The sequence below is a fragment of the Phymastichus coffea genome, unplaced genomic scaffold, assembly GCF_024137745.1.
Source record: "Phymastichus coffea isolate CEN01 unplaced genomic scaffold, Cenicafe_Pcof_1.1 PCOF00047, whole genome shotgun sequence".
NCBI classification, from domain to species: domain Eukaryota; kingdom Metazoa; phylum Arthropoda; class Insecta; order Hymenoptera; family Eulophidae; genus Phymastichus; species Phymastichus coffea.
The window spans coordinates 1,306,116-1,325,866 of NW_026706858.1; the positions used below are offsets into that span (position 1 = coordinate 1,306,116).

The window sequence follows — 19,751 nt, forward strand, 5'->3', positions numbered from 1 at the left end:
TAATGATTCAGAACGAAACTGTTGCTTGCAGATTGTGCTACCCTCCAAATCGATCAAAAATGAAAAAATTCTGGAAACTCTGATGTTCCAAGCCAACTCGGGCATTTACAGGAACGTTGATAACTATCTTGAGGCCTACCACAACAGAGTAAAACATCAAGAGAGCTTCGATGGCCGTTTGTAAGCGTAGATTCTACTACGAAGTATCTCCATTGGCTTGGCACGAGAACGACATAACAAATACCACATCCTATAACTGTGTCGCTCGCAGAAACTCAATAAATTATTCGAAAGCTTGTCAAAAATATTTTCTGCTAGGCTAACTAAACAATATGTATGAATTTCCGAAGCTAGTATAAAACTTGGAAGTCGCCGACAAGTCTGAATATAAATAGAACATGCATAAACAAATATAAATTAAGAGAACATATATATATTTAGACGCAGAAAGAAATGCACAATCCAATAGGCGTCAGGTTAAAATGTGCGACTCGCGACTACAGACTAGGACAAGCGCTCTTTTTAGTACTCCATAGTAGTACTTTAGTCAGGCGCTTGGCTTAACTTGTAGTGTAACTTATTAAATTTTTAGATTTAAGGTCAGCAGCAAAAAGTTAAGTATAGATGTATGTATTTGGAATTTGATCTGCTATGAAGTACTGGTGTGCTCATAGCTTTTTCTAACAGTGACGCGTTGTTTTTCTCAAAATTGAATGATTTCACCATCCAATTTTAGTAAGTGACTCGTAGTTAGGATCGGTTTTGTGAATAAATATTCCGTTGTAATCAAGCGAACGCCAGTACTCGATAAATACGACCGAACATGACAATCTGTGCGATAAACAAAAGAAAAAGCTCACAATAAAGCAAAGTACGATATTGCGAGAGACAAAGGCATTAATACATGAATAGCTTATAAATATATTGAATATAATACTAGTCATAAAATATTGGTAATAATGGTATTATTATGCTAATTAGAATTGAAAGAATCCATGTTGAATGTTGAATGAAGGAGAAAAAAAACAAAATTTGAAGTCTGTTCTGTTTTTTTATCGTAGATTTTATATCTTCAATACTCTAAGTCGCAGATTCTAAATGAAATGAACAAAAAATGCTACAAGTAATTGTGTAATAGTTTGAGTGGAAATAAGCGATGCTGAATAATGTCGGCTGATTGAGATTCAGATGTATTCAGAACATTAATATCACAACGTGTGATCTCCCTAAAAGTTACGATGGAGTGTTGTCGTTAAAACTTCGGCGCGTTGGATCCACGATATTAAACGTATTGTCGAGTGGTTAAATATTAATCCACTCGCGTGATGTATTTTGACAAATAAACATATCGGGAAACTCGGCGAATAGAACGTTTGTACAAATTTACTTTTTGTGTTGCAATCAAATTCAACCTGTATCGCTCCCTGTAATGCCTTGGATAAATAAATTGAGTTCAAGTATGATATAAAACTATAAACACATATGTCTCGAAGTACAATGAAAGTATAAGTGTAGAGGCGTGACTTCACTCGACGAATGATAAATGTTCTATTGGCCGGGTTCCTTCTCAAAATAAAAGTCGACAAAAACATTGTAATCTTTATAGAACTTTGAGCAAAGATACGATATTTTTTACAAAGCCACGCACTCCGTTTTATCACTGTCGACATTGTATGGACAAAAAGCACTTAGACTCACTGCAAAGTATCGAAGATTGTAGCCTTTGTCTACTTTACGATTGAGACGTCAAGGAGAACAAATAAGCAGAAAACCAAACTATCCCGTGTATCTCGATCCTCAGCTGTTTTGTGAAGCAGGCTTCGCGAGTGAAACAAACAAAATAATGTAATTATTGAAAAAAAATGAAGTGTAGAATTTCAAGAAATTCCTCAATGGGCGTTCGCCAAAGCTGTTAAGTGTCTTAACTGTTCGGGCCAACAGCTGGACAATGCTACTGAATGATTTCTAATTGTCTTCGACATTTTTATACAACATTAGACAGCAAATTTATATCGACTTTTTAGATTTCCTAGCTAAAATGTGAATATTTTTTACACGAACAAAACATATATTTCTTATCGTTCATGTTACCACATTAGTTGACACTGATTAGTTAGAATTTATTGATTTATCGGATATGGACGTAATGATATGCAGTTATTTGATTAAATTGCGCTGATTCAGCGGATTCCTACAATATGAATAACATGCAATGCAGGCATTGCGAATCGAGATGATAACAATTAAAATATAGAAACTAATTAAGCTGTGGAAATAGAAGCGATTCCGTTTCCAAAGATCTCCTCTGTAAATAAATAATGTTGGTTTGTCCAGCTGTTGTCATCTACTGTTCAACTGTACATGTCCTATGCTAAAGATATACATAAAACATACATTACAAAACTTAAACTGATGAAGAGAAGTAGGGAAAAAATAAAGCGAAAGACAACATATATATTAATATAAGGAAAAAAAATTCGTGCACCGCGATATATTAAATATGCATAAACATATCGTGCATAGACCGAACTTTCGAACCACGTAGTGGGCTAAGACGAGTGTTGAGAGCTCACCAATGACAAAGTTTTTATGAAAAATTTGATGAAAATTACGTATCTATGTAATTGTTGAACAAGCCTTTTTGTCAAAATTTTCATTGTTTCTCTTTTGATATTGATCAAACAAAATTAATCGAAATGTTCAACAACAGGAACTGATATGTCTCGCGAATAATACGCACATTCATCATATTAACTAACATTTTAAACATACAAATCACGCAAAACAGTACATATAAGTTAAAAAATTAACATTTATACGCGTGAATTATGCATATTTATTTATTGACGATAATTTATTTATTGACGCATTCGTCACTTAAAACAAATAAAACCATTTTTCCTGGGCTTTACTTTTCTGAGATTAATGTATTACTAACTTGTCATTACGCCAAGTCATATCAATAAGTATTTTAAACATTTTATTAGAAAAAAACTTACAAATTGACAAACCGTTGTACATACTACTGAAAAATCGCATAACCGATTACGTAATAGTTGTTAAAATCTTCACTGTGAACTCTCAACATATAAACAGCTGCGTCGTCTCTCAAATCATCGTTGTTAATGTTGTTACATCGTTGTTGTTGCAAATCCACAACATCATGCGAGGACTAGCGACATTAATTGTTTGAAATAAAAGAAATGATCGCATGATTTAGCAAAATGAGAACGCTGGATCGCATCTGCGTGTGCGTTATGTCGTATGCAATTTTGAGAATTATTCTTGTACGTGTTTCAACAAGAGAAAATCGTGTGAGTTTACAAGTGTATATGATTAATTACGTAAGAATCCAATTTATCTTGCAAAGTCGTTGTAAATGAACTATCGTATCTTTTACTTCGAAAAATAAACATTTCATGCCTTCATACTCTTACTGACAACTGAAATACTGCTTTTGTAAATAAACGATTGATAAATTTAATCAATAATACATGTTTTCCACAGAATTCCAAGCATGCTGGTCAAAAATTGCGTTAACCGTCTTCACGCATTTTATACAAATACATGTTCATCTTGTAATATGAAATTTCCATACGTACTTTTAATTAAATTCTTCCCTTACGTTATCGTCATGATATAAATATATTTGTCATAAGCGTTTATTATTGATACTCATTTTCAATATTGTTAAATTGAGCTAAGGTATGAAAAAAAAAATTCCTTGTACTTCTATCACGGCATGCACGAGATCGAGATCTCGGCACTCGTCGTGCTAACGCTACTCTTGCGTGGTTATTAACGGAAAAAAAAACAAATGAACTCAAACATGCTGCGAATGAACAAATAAATGACAAATGATTTTATTGTATATGAAGCTACTGTGATGTTACTGTTGAATATGAAAAAATATATATCTATATACATATGACAAAAAATATTAATCACTAGTTTTTAGTTTGATTTAAATTTATTTCCATGATTTTAAGTTTGATTCAATACTCAAGAATTCGAATCGTCTAACCATTCGACTGGATAAATTTTACATTGTTTTTGTATTTATATTTACAATCAATTATTCTGTTCATCAATCAAGGTAAGTAAACGAAATTTACTTACGTTTTCATTTTTTTTTATATAAAAGCACATTTATTTACAATTATATACTATTGGTAAGTCCCTGTACAATTCATCAATCACGTACTGATGATTGGCATAACAATCTTCTAGTTGACCTGCTTAATTTAGATTTGAAAAAATCTAGTCACTGTATTAAAATGTCATTTTCTAGCAATCGAAGCCAAAACTTCTTAATTCATGATAAAAGCCAGTGGCAGTCTCTTAAAAAAATGCTCATTACACAATATTTTTTACAAATTTGTACATCCACATATTTAGTCAAATCACTTCTGGAATTCTTCAATGGATCGCACCACAAGGTCATACTTTTATTTATTGTCTGATTAGCATTCATTCACCACTTTGCCCGAACACTCCAATCTTTAGGTGTCCAATGCAGACACTTTGGATCTATTCTAATCTTTCTCTTTTCCATAGTTGATCGATGTTGACCAATGATATCTCTGAAAAAAATTATAAAAATTTATCATTACTTCCATAGTATCCAATATTTGTTAATAACAAATATTGTATTTAATAATAATTTTAAATAAATATTTAATAAATAAATAAATAAATAAATAAATAAATAAATAAATAAATAAATAAATAAATATATATATATATATATATATATATATACACATATATATAAATATTAAATAAATAAATTATTAAATAAATAAACACTGTATTTATAACAAAATTAATGATTTAACATAATAAGGACAAGTTAGAAAAACATACTTATTTAATATAACTATGTACTGTCCTTTATGATAATTAATTAAGTTAAGATTTTGTAATGTAAAGATCACATCTTCCTTTTTAATGGAGGTAAGTTCGCAGATTTCATTGATTGTAATCTGTGGTTTTTCATTATCTAATTGAGGTTTGACATTAAGTAAAATGTCCAATATAGTATGCGCCCAGTAACTTCGATAAGACAGTAATCCTAAATCGGAAAGTGGCTTTTCCGGAGAACCCGTTTTTCCTTCAAATTTTGACAATTCGTATGAAAACTCTATAAGTAATTTCCCGTAACCTTTCCTTTGATATTGTGGCATTGTTAAAATACATGCTACATTATAATCCTCTGTTGACTCCTTTTCTTTTGAAAAATATCCAACCATGTGATACCCATGGTTATCAAATTCTGTCATCACATAAAAAAGAAATGGATCTGTATCATAATACAGTGTTTTGTGATCTAGAAACAACTTTGCTAGTAGACACAAATTTTGTGCATAAATTTTGTTTTTCCTTCCATCAATTTCAAAAACTGATATTGATCCTTTTCGATAAATTTCATTTCCAGGAGGATGTCGTAAATTGCATTTTGCTAAATGTCTCTCCAAACACTTACGACTCTTACGATATTTGAGACAAAATTCACATATGTATATACAAGCTAAATTAACCATTTCTTGTGGATATGGACTGAAGTACCATGGTCTTATTCTGTGCCGGCCAAGTTCAATAAGTTCTACATTTTTCATCCTTGTAACAACATCATCATGATGATGAGCAACTAAAGATCCTGTTGACCTAGGACCAGATGGAGTATTTGGAGTTGCTCCATCTTGTGAGTCTTCATTATCAACAAATGTGCCCTTTCTTTTTCTTGCCATTTTCTTTTGCAGTGCTGCTTGTAATACTGCTGATCCATTGACAGGTTCATTATGTACTATACTAGGACTTTGCGGTCTACTAGGTATTTGCTTTTTTGGAGTAGCTGCTCCAGTGCCTGGTGCCGTTGCTCCATCTCGCCTTGGAAACTGAACTTTTCGAGTATCTAGACAGTCTTCTGAGACCCACTCGTCCAGTCTTTTGTTGACTATTTAATGATGAGGAGATGGAAACATTATTAGATGTGATTAAAACAATCTTTCCAAATTGTCGTTTTCATATACTTACAATCTACATAATGTATGTAGTAGTATTTTAAACCTTGCTGTTCTTTCATACTGACAATTTCGGCCAGAGCTAAAAGTTTAAAATATGTATTATTTACATACATTTATCCTAACCTATAAAATATAAATATAATGTCAATTAGTTTCAAAACATTAAATTGTCACATATAAAAAACATTATTAAAAAAGTAACCTGCTGAATTTTTTTAGTTCACTGGAAAAATGACTCAAAACATTATAATATCTATGTAATGAAAATGAATTAATGAACTATCAATGTAAAAGCAAAATATTTTTAAAACAAATTGGAAACTTTAAAATAGTTATTTACATAAAATACTATAATATATTTAAATAATTTTTGTTTAACTTACGCCAATCGTCGGTACCGCTCATTCGCACTGGTAAACGACATCCTTCTACTAATGAGTTCTGAAAGTTAGGTTAAAAATATTTGTTATCAAATTTTTCACTAATTGTACTCCTTTCACTATGACCATGAGACAGAATTTTATTCGCGAAAACTTAATCTTACCACTGAATCACATATAGTCTCTTTATCGTCGTGTTCTGTGATCATTTCAATCGAAAATTTCAAAATATCGCTTACAACCATCAAGATTGTTTTGAAGCGCTCGCACTACTGCAAAAGGAAACTAGCGCCGCCACTTTAGTTTTTCGCGCTTATTTTGACGATTTGACTGAATGATTTGAGATTTGAATATCAATAATAGTACATTAACTTTTGTAGTGGCAATATTTTTAAATAAAAATAAACTAGATATATGAATTATGAATTTCATTTATTGAGTATACTGAAAATAGGCAAACTTTTCTTTTGTCTCGTTTATTGTTAGTTATTATATGACTGAATGTATAGAAAAAGCAATAAAAAAAAGTCAAATACTAGTAATGCAAAGAAAATTTCTTCTATTTAAAGCTTCTTTGAACAAAAGAACTTATACAAAATAATATAACTTTGGAAGGTAGTTCAATAATAAAGCCTTTTTTACAGAAAACTATTTTACACGTATTTTAATAACAATATAGCAATAACAATAATTTACAAGATTAATAGCTGCCTTAATATTAATGAGAAACCAATTGCTTTTTGACAATGGGTTCCTCTAATCAATGTACAAGGAGTATTTTCGAACTTGACTCATACGAAGCTATGAATATGATAAGAGTTTCTTTCATAGAAAAAAAAGTCTACATTGAAGGTATAAAAATTGTACTTATACAAAATGTTCAAACTAAAAAAACCATTAATTACGAAAGCAAATTTTCAAAATCCAAAAGTGAACACAATAAATTACTTAATGTTACATTCTCCCTTTTTTTTAAGCACGTAAACACTTTGGATCTATTCTGATTGTTCTCTTTTCCATGGCAGTACGGTGTTGCTCTATGATTTCTCTGGAAAAATTAATATTTAATAAATTAATTATGCCCAGTATAGCATTCCAAGAGAGGCAATAAATAATAAACACATACTTATTTAAAAGAATACACTGTCCTTTATGATGATAAACTAAATTAAGATTTGTCAATGTAGACATAACATCTTCTTTTTTTATGGAAGTAAGTTCACAAATTTCGTTTATAGTGATTTGTGGTTTTTCATTTCTAGTTTGCAATTTGAGGTTAATTAATATATCTAATATCGTGTGCGTCCAATAACTTCGATAGGACAACAAGCCTAAATCTGAAAGTGGTTTTTCGGGAGACCCAGTTTTCCCTTCAAATTTTGAAAGTTCATAAGAAAATTCTATCAGTAACTTGCCGTAACCTTTTCTTTGATATTGAGGCAGTGTGAGAATGCATGCTACATTATAATCTTCCGTTGACTCCTTTTCTTTAGAAAAATAACCTACTATGTGGAATCCTCTATCATCAAATTCAGTCATCACATAAAAAAGAAACGGTTCTGTATCATAATATAGCGTTTTATGATCCAAAAACAGTTTTGCTAGAAGACAAAGATTTTGTGCATAAATTCTGTTTTTCCTTCCATCTATCTTAAAAACTGATAATGAGTCTTTTCTATAAATTTCAATACCAGGTGGATGTCGCAAATTACATTTCGCTAAGTGTCTTTCTAAACATTTACGACTTTTACAATATTTCAGGCAAAACTCACATATGTATATGCATGGCAAGTTGACCATTTCTTGGGGATATGGACTGAAATACCATGGTTTTATCCTGTGCTTGCCTATTTCAATAAGTTCTACATTTTTCATTCTTGTAACAACATCATCATGATGATCAACTAAAGAACCTGTCGATCTAGGACCAGATGGAGGGTTCTGCATTTTTGCATCTTGAGAATCTTCATTTTCTGGAACAGTACTTTTTCTTTTTCTTGCTGCTTTCTTTTGTAGTGCAGCTTGTAAGACAGTTGTTCCATTAATTTGCTCACTACTTGTGATGCTTGGACTTTGCGGTCTACTAGATATTTGTCTTTTTGGAGTAACTGCTCCAGTCCCTGGTGCTGTTGTTGTTCCATCTCGTCCTGGGAATTGAACTTTTCGTGTATCTAAATAATCTTCTGTGACCCATTTGTCTAACCTTTTGTTGACTGAAAATTTTATAAAGTGTAAATATTCTTGTTGAAAATTAATTTGAATAAAATATTATTTTATTGAATATATTTTTACACACACACACACGCGCGCACGCCCGCACACACACACACATATTGCTTATGAATACTCACAGTCTACAAAGTGAACATAGTAGCATTTTACACCTTGATCTTCTTTTACACTGATAATTTCGGCCAGAGCTACAAAAGTACATAGCAATTTATATTATTTTAATATTTGAAATTGGATTTTGCTTAAAAAAATAATCTTCCTGAAAATATATCCTAAATAAAGGGTATTTCTTGTAGTTGAACTTATAACAATTATTTAATCACTGAATAGCATGAATCCTTAAAGTGATGTTGTAAAAAATAATGAAAAAAAAAAAAAACTGTATGCATGTCACGGAACTTTGTCAAAGAAAAATCACTGCATTACAAAAAAATAAAATAAGGATAAGCATAAAACTATAAAATTAGTGAATACGTGGTATAAACTAGCAAAAAAAATTGACAAATACTCACGCCAGTCGTCCGTTCCATTTGCTCGAACGGGCAAACGACATCCTTCGACAAGGGAATTCTAAAAGTGAGGTTAGCATTATTCTTTATGAGTTTACACAAACAACAAATAGTGTCGTCAATAAACGATGGTAAATATTTGATAGTAGTAACCAAATCTTACTACTGAATCGCATATTGCATCTTTATCGTCGTGTTTCTCAATCATTTCAGTCGAAGTTGCCGGAATAACACTTCCTAACCAAAATTGTTTTGAAGCGCTCACTGGCGCTCGCAGCACTGATGCCACTGATCGCCGGACCGGACCCCGGGATTAGCATCAGCGCACCTAGCGTGAGGTTAGGTATTTTTGCGCTTTTTTCAAATTAAATGTCAAAGTCTGTAAGGAATAGTTTAACGTGTTGAACTAGTTGTTTTTAGTTATTTTTCTGCATGGTGTGCAGAAAATTCGTATCATTCACCCACATTTCTCGTGGAAAGAAGCCTGAAACTGCACGCGCTTGACCAACGTTATTGTTAGATTTAAGCTCTGCAATTCAAAATATATCAATTTCAGAAGAATAATTTTTAGATGAAAGTTGTTTCTTAAACAATTATCTAGAATAATGTTTGCTAAAGTACCACTCTAGATACGTTAGTTTACTTTTAAATTAAGAAAAAGCACGAAGTCTTCAAAATCATTTCATATTATATTTAATTTACAAATACAATAATGATTTTCGAATGGTATCTAGACGGACTTTTTTTGGAAAAAACGAATGTTGAAATAATACACAATGAGCCGTTTTACCCAAGCAACAATCTTCATGCGTCCGGGAATCATCTTCGTTGTACTGTCATATCTGCGGATCATCGATATGTCTGTAACTTTGTGATCTTTTTTTATACGTAGAAACTTGAAGAAGCTGCGCCCATTTATTTGAACGTACGATATTTCTATGTAATTATAGGCTGCTTTTGTCAAATATATAAAAATATATGACTGGTTGAAATGGAAATTGTTTGTAATCTAAGCATTATAAGGTTATCGTAATATTACTAAATCAAAGCTAAGATTAAACCATTTTGAAAGAAAAAAATTTATAGACAATATCAAACCGTTCTAAGTAATCTGTTCCAAATTTTGTGACATTAAAATATCATAAAATAATTAGCCACTTTTCTAAAAAAAGTATTTTGTTAAACATTTTATCTACAAATTTGAATATAATATTTGTATAATTTTTTTTCTTTCGAAATAGTTGGATCTTAGTTTTTATTTGGTAATATTATGGTAATATATAATTCTTATATAACAAGCTATTTTCATTATAAGAGTCATATATATTTTCACATATTTAATATAAATAAAAATAAAAACAGAAAGATCGAGCATGAATGAGCGCGGTTTCTTACATATAGTTTTAGATATAAAAAGAGATTTCAAAGTTATAGCTGCGAAGGTTATAGGCAAACAGTGACCCCCGATGTAACTCTCCTTGTTAGTCGATAACCAATAGAGCGTTAGCAGGTATGTCGTTGCAGTGAGAATGTAGATAGTCGTTAGTATTTATTGCAATAAACATTGGTGTTTTCTGTCAACTACATCTTCAAAATCTGTACAAGACTAGCGCAATGAAGTAAAGAGGTAGAAAAGGATAACGTATTTCATCTACGCTTTGTAAATCTAGCAACTATCGGCGGTATCACTGCAACCACGTGTCCATTAATAAGGTCGGAAATCCTCCGCACAACGTAATGGACGATTCCCACACGCGTAAAGATTGACACTTGGGCAAAGCCGCTTGATGCGTAGCATTTCAGTATTTTCTTTCCATATTTAGTTATGCAATTTGAATAATAATAATTTTAGTAGAAATATTGTTTTAGATAAAAGTTATTCTTCACTTTAAATAAATTAGTTTACTAGTAAAAAGAAAACGCACCGAATCTTCAAAATCATATGATGAATTTATAAATAAAATAACGATTTTTGAACAGTACCATCCTAGACATTTTTGTTGATAATCTGTTAAGGAATAACTTTTATCTAAATCTTTTTCCGATAAAATTATTTTTTAAACCGCAAAAGCTAAATATGAGAAAAAATGCTAAGATTCAAGTATAGTTGTATATCGTTGATTCGCTTTACCAAATTAACGTGTATCACTATTAAATGAACGATAGATTATTATTGTTGTAAATTTTTTTCGCCGTGATCAAACTTTCTATAGCTTGCGTGGAAAAATAATGTGTGTAACGTGCGCCGCTTAAACTGTGTGCTTGATCGTGTATCGTGTACCTTATCCACAATATCTCAATAGATTTATTTTGAAATTCTTGGAACTGGAAATAGAGGATGTTAACCGCTCGCAATTATAAAATTCTTGTCAGTTTTGATTAATTAGAATTAATTATATTTGAAAAAAATATTGATACAAAATATTCATAACTATAATTATTTTGATAATTCAGCGGATATTTTCGTTTTTGCTTTTCTTATCGTATGTCAATGTAACGGCCTTTCAGTCCCGATGAAGGGACATGAAGAATTTGCCAAAAATTATATCCAGTCATGGTAATGCAGGGATCACTGTACTTACATTTGTCGATTAACTTTTTAATACTAAATTATTTTGTTCTGTATTTACTTTATTTACTTGCATTTTTCTATTCGCAGTTACAATCTTGTATTGATCAAAACATTATCTTTTAAATTGATTGCAATTATTAAGATAAAACTTTTGTATAAACGTATCTATCTATAGTTTTTATTTGTATCGATGTATAGTACAGATACTGTCTCAAAACAAATGTCCATAAATGAAATTTGGAATTCTAGCTCTTACAGAACTGTTAAGTAAAGTAACTATAGGTTTTATTTGACTTTCCGATGGAATTTCAAATCAAACTTCCGTCAACTTTCGCAGCAAGTATGAGAATACCAAAGCGTGTATGTAATTTTCCAATGGCCTGGAGCTGTTAATATTATTCGAATGGAAAATAATTGAGCGACAGTTTCGCATTCGAAATTTGGTTATTGGCAAGTCGATTAAAACTCGAAATATCAATGGGATCAGTATTCTTATTAGTTTGTTAATTGAACCAAATAACATAATAGACGTTAGTTGCTAAACGTTCATCGCTGACAAAGAGATGTAAAGCGGCAGAATTGCATCGGTGTCGGATAAGCAGCGCACGTAAAGCCAATAATGAATGTCGGGTCCTTATCTGAGGCGGGCCTGGCAACACGTGCCCACTGGCAAGAAACAGCCAAGGAAAAAAAGCTTTCGGGTGGTTGGATATCGCGGAGGTCCATTAATCTTGAGGGCAAGCAGCGAGCAAGGTATAAGTAGAGCCGGGGTGGAATTTGGGAGCTCGGTCTCGCTGCTTACGGTCCTGGCAGGCAGGGGTCTGAACCGTCGCGTGTGGGGGCTCGCATGTGTGCGCGACGTACGCGGCAAGGGCGTGGCCGTGCGGCTGGCCAATCGCGAGCGAGCGAAATCGAAGAGAGAGAGAGAGTAAAAATTTTAGCGGCCGTGTCAAACGTCGAGGAGCGAGCGTAAGGGGATCAGCGCTGATCTCGGCTTACATTTTCTCTCTCTCGCTTCCGTGCGCGCCGCGGCCTTAGGGCGCGCGAGCGTGTGTGAGCACTTTTTCCTTCCTGACAGCCGCCAGCGCCACCCCCTCCTCCTCCTCCTCCTCCTCCTCCTCCTCGCCATCCGCTTGCCACCCACCACCATAGACTTTCGTCCCCGAGCGCGAAGAAGCCTTTCTTGGGATTTGCCCTCGTCAATCTCATCTCTGCTCGCGCGATTCCTTTGCGAGCCGGCATCTCTCCTCCTTAGGCGTACCCCACTCGCGCGCACACTAGACTTTTTCTTATTATTCTTCTTGGCCCTCCTCGCTGTATGCCAATTTTTGCCGAGCGAGCGCACCCTCGTGTCCTGATCGACTTATCACTCATCCTTTAACGGAACCAACAAACTACTTTTTATTTGCTGCTTGCAGCAGCACTCCATCGGATAATTTATCCTTATTTACTGTGCTCTCGACAAATCGGATAGTTCTTACGAGGGCGCTCATTATATCGCGCTGAAATTGCATTTGCTTTGAGCGCAGCTGTATTTGGCGGCGCTCATCAACAGCATCGATACGTGCTGGCTTGCACCTAACATTGCTGCAGATATTTCGGAAGGCCGTGTTCATTGTTGCGAAAGTGTGTTTTATCGAGCAATCAAGCAGACGGATTCCCGGCCGTAAATCGCGGCAGATAGCTAGGCAGATTTTTCCGCTGGATAATTATTTGTCGCAACGTGTGTGCCGCGGCAAGGAGGAGAGAGGAGAGGAGTATCCCAGGCATTAGGTTGTCTGCCTACGTAGCAACGGCAGCAGGAGAGCACGGAGGGCGTCCTGAAAATTGCGCACCTCGGAGAGTCTGCATTTAATAGCCTCGCTCTCTCGCGGCAACGGAGGCCCTGCCATTAGGAATCCCACAAGGCCTCGTCGCCCGGGCTGCTTCTCCCGAGACTGCGGTCTAACTTTGCCCCCGTGCAATTTATGCGCGCCACACTGCGCCAAGCCTGCCTGCCTCTCCGCTCCCTCCCCAAGAGCTGACTGCGCTAAAATCATTAGAAACAAGCAAGTGTGTGCTGCGCCGCCAGCCCCACTCTCTGCTCTCTCTCTCTCTCTCTCTCTCTCCTCTCTCTCTCTCCTCTCTCTCTCTCCTCTCTCCTCTCTCCTCTCTCTCTCTCTCTCTCTCTCTCTCTCTCCTCTCTCTCTCTCTCTCTCTCTCTCTCTCTCTCTCTCTCTCCTTCTCGTGCTTCTATGCTGCCTCGGCTGCTGCGCAGAATCCTTTCGCGAGCTTAGATGTGGGCCGAGCGCTACCCGGAAATCAATAGCAACACGTATGGACGCCTCGCGGCCCTCTGCGACACCCTGCCCCGCTCGCACGCACGTCCGCCCACAGCTCGACCGATACTACTCGCGACCCGCTGGTCCATGCAGACGCGCAGCTGCAAACAAAGCGAACGCGTATGCACTCTCGCGTGCGCGGGTACAAGACTAAATTAGTCAGGAAGAAGTCGACCTTCGCGCGCCGCGTCTAAATTTGCAAGCGTGGCTCCACACAAAAGCTCTCTCTCTCTCGCGTGCGTGCGTGCGCTTCTCTCTCTCTCTCTCTCTCTCTCATCTCCTCTCTCCTCCGCGCAAGCTTCAAAGAGAGGCTGGAGGAAAAAAAGAACGCGCGAGCTGCACGTGAAATTGTCGTGCTCCCTTTCGCGGCGCCGGCCGGCTGCTTAAAATTCATAAGGCGCTCTGTTTACTCGCTAAAGATACGCGTTTTATCCCTTCGCGTAAAATACCAAGCGCGCGCGACTTTTCTTTTCCCTTTTTCTCTCTTGTCTAGAGCCGAGAGACCACGTTTATGCTTTACACTCGTGGTGTGCTTTATCGCTGGGAATGAAATCATTGGCATCAAGTTTTCGTCTTGGCGCTCTTGGATAGTTTTTTTTCGGAATTGCGGGAGTAACTTGGATGCCGTAAACGTTGATTGAAGTCGTTAGCCTTGTAAATTTTCTGCCGGTACTGCTGACCCAACGTTTCTCCTTGATCACTGTTTACAAATGTTACAAAGTTTAGCTTAGTAGCCGTGTTATAAAAAACAAAACGAACGAATGAACAACTAGAAGCGAGAAAGTTTTCGGAGCTCAAAGTTTCGCGTCTTGAAAATTCATTACGCTTACGTATTCATAACTCTTGTGCACAACAGATAATTGAAATGAAGATGCAGGAGAGAAGGGTAACGAGGCAAAAACAAATGAACGTGTTTTGATTGCGCAAAACCTTTATTTCACATTTTAATCATTTTGCCGCATTTACCATTTCATTGCATTAAATATGTACATCCGAATAAATTATCATTGCATACAGAGCATTAAAAGTGTGTAAGATGTATATATAGCATTCATTGCGCTAATATGAAACAAATATGCGATTGGTTTTTGAGCAAATCTTTTGCAATGTCCCTTTGCAAGATTTAATCCCGAATAGTAGATGTCGAACCATTATTACTTGAAAATCGTATTGCTACATGTGTAAAAGCTTAAAAATTGCTTGAGTTACTTTAACTCATGCATACCAAAAAGTTATTTATAAAGCACCGCAGCATACGAGTAATAACACGAGTGGCGATGACTTAGCTATCGATTATGCAAAATTTCATCAATTGCTATCGATTATGCAAAATTTCATCAATTACACGTGTAATGACTTGTAGCGGCAAGTTAACTCCTATAGCTTCCCATTAGCAAAAGATAATCATCGCACGGTTCTTCTGGTAAGTCATAATGGCCGAGTAATTGGGGAGAGGGGGCAGCGTAGGGCTAATTAAGAGTAGCATTCGTTCGCAGAGCACAGCACATCAGCTTGCGTTTGTCAATTGTTGCCTGTGGCGCAGTCGAGCATGAGGAAAGCTCGCCATCAAGCTTGCGACAACAGCGCAAAGTAAAGCAGCGAGCGAGAAAGAGAGAGAAACTCGCTGGTGGTTTCTCGTTTCCCATTTGTCTTTGAGCACAGACGAGCGCCTGCCTGCCCGTTTAATCGTACTACGTTTACTTTTGCCCCGGAGATAAAACACACACATACACACCCAGACATTATCTCTGTCTCCACCCTCCGCTACTCCAAAGCAAAGCTTTGGTACTGCTGCGAAAGAGAGAGAATAATCAAATAAGATGTTTACTTCAGCGCCGCCTGCGCACCAAGTCGAGCGCTTCTTTTCGGTAGAGGCGAGGCTTTGCAACGGTCCAAGCGCGCTCTCGCGCAACTTCGACTGTCATCTGCTTGTCATTAGCTCTGATTAAGTTTTGCCATTTCGACAGCATAATCGACAAATGAAGAAAATTTTCCGGAGGCGCAGTTCCTTGTTCATCGAGGCTACGGCAGTCGGGTGTTCCGAGGAAAGCTTGACTTGGTTTTTGCAATTGACGAGGACATAAAGCGAGATTCGCAGGAGTTTGCATGCTCAAGTATGCTCATTACATTTGAATAGTTAGCTTCAAGTCCTGATGTCTGGAGAAGCAGAGGCGGCGCATTGCCGTGATTATGCACGGCTCTTTGTGCGGAACTGGCGGCTGGCGCACAAAAGCCCGGAGCTCGGCTGAGCGCGCATCTCAGTCGGCGTTGCCGATGCAAAGGTCAACCTGCTGAAAACTGGAAATTCACGCGCTAGAGGCGGCAAAACAGCCGGCGCGTCGACTATTAACTCATTAGCCCGGCCGGCTTCTTTGCATGATAATCGCGGCGCGCGTTTGAGCCGGCGCGCCGGAAGCTGCCTAGGCTTGGGAGGAGTTACGTGCAACTGACAGCGCTTAGAGGCAGCAGAGGGAGGAGGCGAGCCATTGTTTCGAGAGAGTAGAGCGCCAGAGGCAAAGAAGCGCCTATTTGGCACATGCGGCGGCAGCCGCGCCATCTTGCCACAAGCTCGGCCCCGACCAATGAGCGTCGGCCTTGTGGTCACCAGGGCTTTCAGCTCCCTCTCCCTCTAACTCGCGAGCGGCGCTACCCTTTAATTCTAATCAATTTAGCGGGCGGCGTAATGTGCAAAGGAGGAGCGTAAGTAACCTCTCGAGAGTGCAGCCTCCCTCCCCGTCCCCCGGCCCACGGCGTCCCGACCTACCTTGTACCTCCGCCGGCGCATCGTATCGCGAAATAATTAGAGGCGGACTAATCGGGCTGAGTTTACGGCCTCGTGTATTATGTATGGCCCGGCGCCAACCCTTTCTTTGAACCCCCCCCCCCCCTGCGGGGGATTAATTTCGTTACTTTCCACCACATCGAAACTGCAAACTTATTCGCAACTCCAACCAACCGCCGCGTCAAAGTAGATTCACGCAGACTGACGAGCAAAGTCGATTTATTTGTGCTTTTGATTGAACGCCAACTCGGCAGCTTACCTCTTACCTCCGCGTATATACGAAAGAGAGAGAGAGAGAGAGAGAGTGAGAGGTGGAAAGCATGATCCGCCCGCGCGATATTCCTTCCTCTTTTCGCGTCTGACGATGGGGGGAACAAGATATCGCTGCACGTGCTCACGTAGAGATCGGCAGAAGTAAATGCGATCAAGACACGAGCCGTCAAGTCGCTTAATTAACTCGCAGAGGGGCGTATCTTGCTTGACAACAACTCCAAGTCACCGGTCAACTGTTGACTTCGCAAACCTGTTCAGCATTTCATTATTTACAGACGTGCGTGCGCGGAAACTCGATCTTACAAGTATGTAGTCTAGTTGCGATGTACGACGCTTGTACAAATATTTGACGATAATCCAGGATGTAGTTTCAATTAGTTCGCAAGCTATCTATTGTCGATCAAATCTATATTAAGTCTATTATCGATTCCGGAATTATCAAATTTTTACAAAGATACTATTCATAGTCGTTCCGATTTCTTAGATATAAGTTAAAATATTTGCGGTGATTTTAAACGATTGTTTAAGATGTTTACAAAATATAATATTCAATGATAAAGAAATTCAAAGTACTGTTACTTATGCAAGAATATACAAGTATATGAATGAGATTATTTCTTTATTAGCAATGCAACTGGCTCATCGTTTTCCTAGCAAGCGAACGGGCCTACTAGTTTTTCCTTTCATTTTATTTCAATAATCATGCAGTAATGGATTTTTCTAGACAAAATATCATTTTTACTAAGAGTTGTAGGTAAAAAATACATATTCACAGCATCGTTATCTTTCACGAGATTTGGCATTGATATGTCCCAATGAGAGCTAATAAAAAAAATTACACGATGATGCACACGACGAGAAGAAGAATAATCCAGCTCGCACGCGTCGCTAAATTGAGAGCGCGGATAATGACTGCGGAGCCGAGCCAGCTCTTTTTTAATTGCGCCGATAAGTGCATACAAGCTCTCTCTCTTCTCTCTCTCTCTCCTCTCTCTCTCTCTCTCTCTCTCTCTCTCTCTCTCCTCTCTCCTCTCTCTCTCTCTCTCTCTCTCTCTCTCTCTCTCTCTCTCTCTCTCTCTCTCCCTCTCTTTCTGCATTCTGCAATTGGCTTCTTACCCCGATCGCGAGCGAGTTGTATTGTCACCTATGGCGCGAGATAATTCAAGTGTGTGCGCTCGTCAAATTAGCTGTGGGTACACTTCACTGCTTGGCAAAATTTTTCATCAGTTAATAAATAAAAAAAAAAAACGTTTGGCGAAGTGTTTATTTGTTCGCAGTGTAGCTCTTTTGCAGTGACGTTTTGCAATTTGATCAAGATATTGCGCATTCAGAAAAGTTGTTCAACTACAATTTTAATAAAAATGTATTATTTTTTTAAGTAATGTAACCTAAGATAATGCATTTATTTTTATAATACTGGGAACTATTAAAATGCAATAATCGACTTACTAGATTTTTATTGCAGTTATTTTTGAATAATCAAAGTTTGCAAAAAATATTCGTCGAAATTGCAGCGTCAATGAAAAAAAAAAATTCCATTGTAATTTTTTTCATTTGCCTTCCATTTCGTTTTTGCCCTTCGTAAACCGCAGTTTTTCATTCGATTTCGAGCTGCAATAGCTTGAAAATCTAATTAAAACCTCGTCGTTCGGATCATTCAATGGAGTTACTCGGCTCGTAATGAAAGTCACGAGCTCGGACGTTTTGTGCGAAAAAAAGCAACGGCAGCAGTAGTTTGCGGATCGAAGCACAAAACCAAGTACTCGGCTCTCCGTTCAATGGAGTCACTGGACTAAAATAATCCGCCGAGCTTGACGCATCGTCGTCGTCGTCGTCGACGTCGCGTAGAAAAAAATGACGAAGCTTTAATTGGCAGAACGCTCTTTCATTCGATTGAAGAGGGCTTCGTTATCGCGTATCCAATCGCGAAGCGGCGCGTTCCTCGAGAAAGTGCCACCAGGCGTAAAAGAAAAACTCGGCGAAAGAAAAAAAAGTGGCGCACTTGGACGATAATTACGCAAGCGCAATGCTTAGGACGAGCTTTTCAAAAGATCGCGCTTATTTTTCACGACCACGCTGCGGAAAGACACACGCGCGCCCTTTTAATTAGCAGCACTGCAAAATACCTGCCGCTTCTTTTTTCTCGCTTGCTCGCATGCGTCTCTCTTTTCTTCACTGTGGAGCGTTTATGCGCTTTTATTTTTATACCTTGTGAGGTTCTTTGGTCAACATCGTGGCGGTGCAAATTAACCCAGTTTTACAACTAGTTGCAGTTAAATACTTTTGCATGATATTTTTTTTAATTTCAGACGTTATTTGAGAGTCGTAATATTATTGTTAAAGGTTTATCTGCGTTTAGAATGGGACTTGATAGTTATTTTATAATCTAATATGTGATAATTACATATTCAGAGAGACTTCTGTATCGATTTACGATATTTCACACAATCAGCATTTTATTATTAATGGAGTTGAAATCGAATTGATATTTCGATAGCACTCACAAATATAATACGGGAATATTAAATGTACGGTGAAAGCGTTTTAGACATAGCGATGAAATGTTTTTGCTTTCGTAAAATACCCAAGATTTTGACAATCACTTGAAATTTATTAAATGGACAGTTAAAACTACTTTTCATTATCGAGTTTGTGA

The 19,751-nt window shown here is 37.0% G+C and overlaps 3 protein-coding genes across 9 annotated transcripts in view; 1 reads left to right on the forward strand and 2 right to left on the reverse strand.

The window, feature by feature from the left end:
* LOC131664988 (uncharacterized) overlaps nucleotides 1-3,916 on the forward strand; it is a 64,596-nt gene extending 60,680 nt beyond the window's left edge. For all 7 annotated transcript variants that reach the window (XM_058936537.1, XM_058936536.1, XM_058936533.1 and 4 more), the window contains one exon: nucleotides 32-3,916. In XM_058936537.1, coding sequence (XP_058792520.1) covers nucleotides 32-184 — 153 coding nt within the window. In that variant the 3' untranslated portion in view covers nucleotides 185-3,916. The remainder of the gene's footprint in view (nucleotides 1-31) is intronic.
* A 93-nt stretch (nucleotides 3,917-4,009) lies between these two features.
* LOC131665029 (histone acetyltransferase Tip60-like) lies at nucleotides 4,010-6,661 on the reverse strand. The gene is made up of 5 exons (XM_058936618.1): nucleotides 6,571-6,661; nucleotides 6,410-6,467; nucleotides 6,037-6,105; nucleotides 4,867-5,956; nucleotides 4,010-4,583 (listed from the first exon to the last, which is right to left on the reverse strand). The coding sequence occupies exons 1-5, from the start codon at nucleotides 6,649-6,651 to the stop codon at nucleotides 4,475-4,477; spliced, it is 1,407 nt and encodes a 468-aa protein (XP_058792601.1). The 5' UTR covers nucleotides 6,652-6,661; the 3' UTR covers nucleotides 4,010-4,474.
* A 364-nt stretch (nucleotides 6,662-7,025) lies between these two features.
* LOC131665019 (histone acetyltransferase Tip60-like) lies at nucleotides 7,026-9,431 on the reverse strand. The gene is made up of 5 exons (XM_058936600.1): nucleotides 9,311-9,431; nucleotides 9,151-9,208; nucleotides 8,758-8,826; nucleotides 7,533-8,619; nucleotides 7,026-7,454 (listed from the first exon to the last, which is right to left on the reverse strand). Exons 1-5 carry the CDS (start codon nucleotides 9,353-9,355, stop codon nucleotides 7,379-7,381), a joined length of 1,335 nt encoding a protein of 444 aa, XP_058792583.1. The 5' UTR covers nucleotides 9,356-9,431; the 3' UTR covers nucleotides 7,026-7,378.
* Between the last annotated feature and the right edge of the window lie 10,320 nt (nucleotides 9,432-19,751).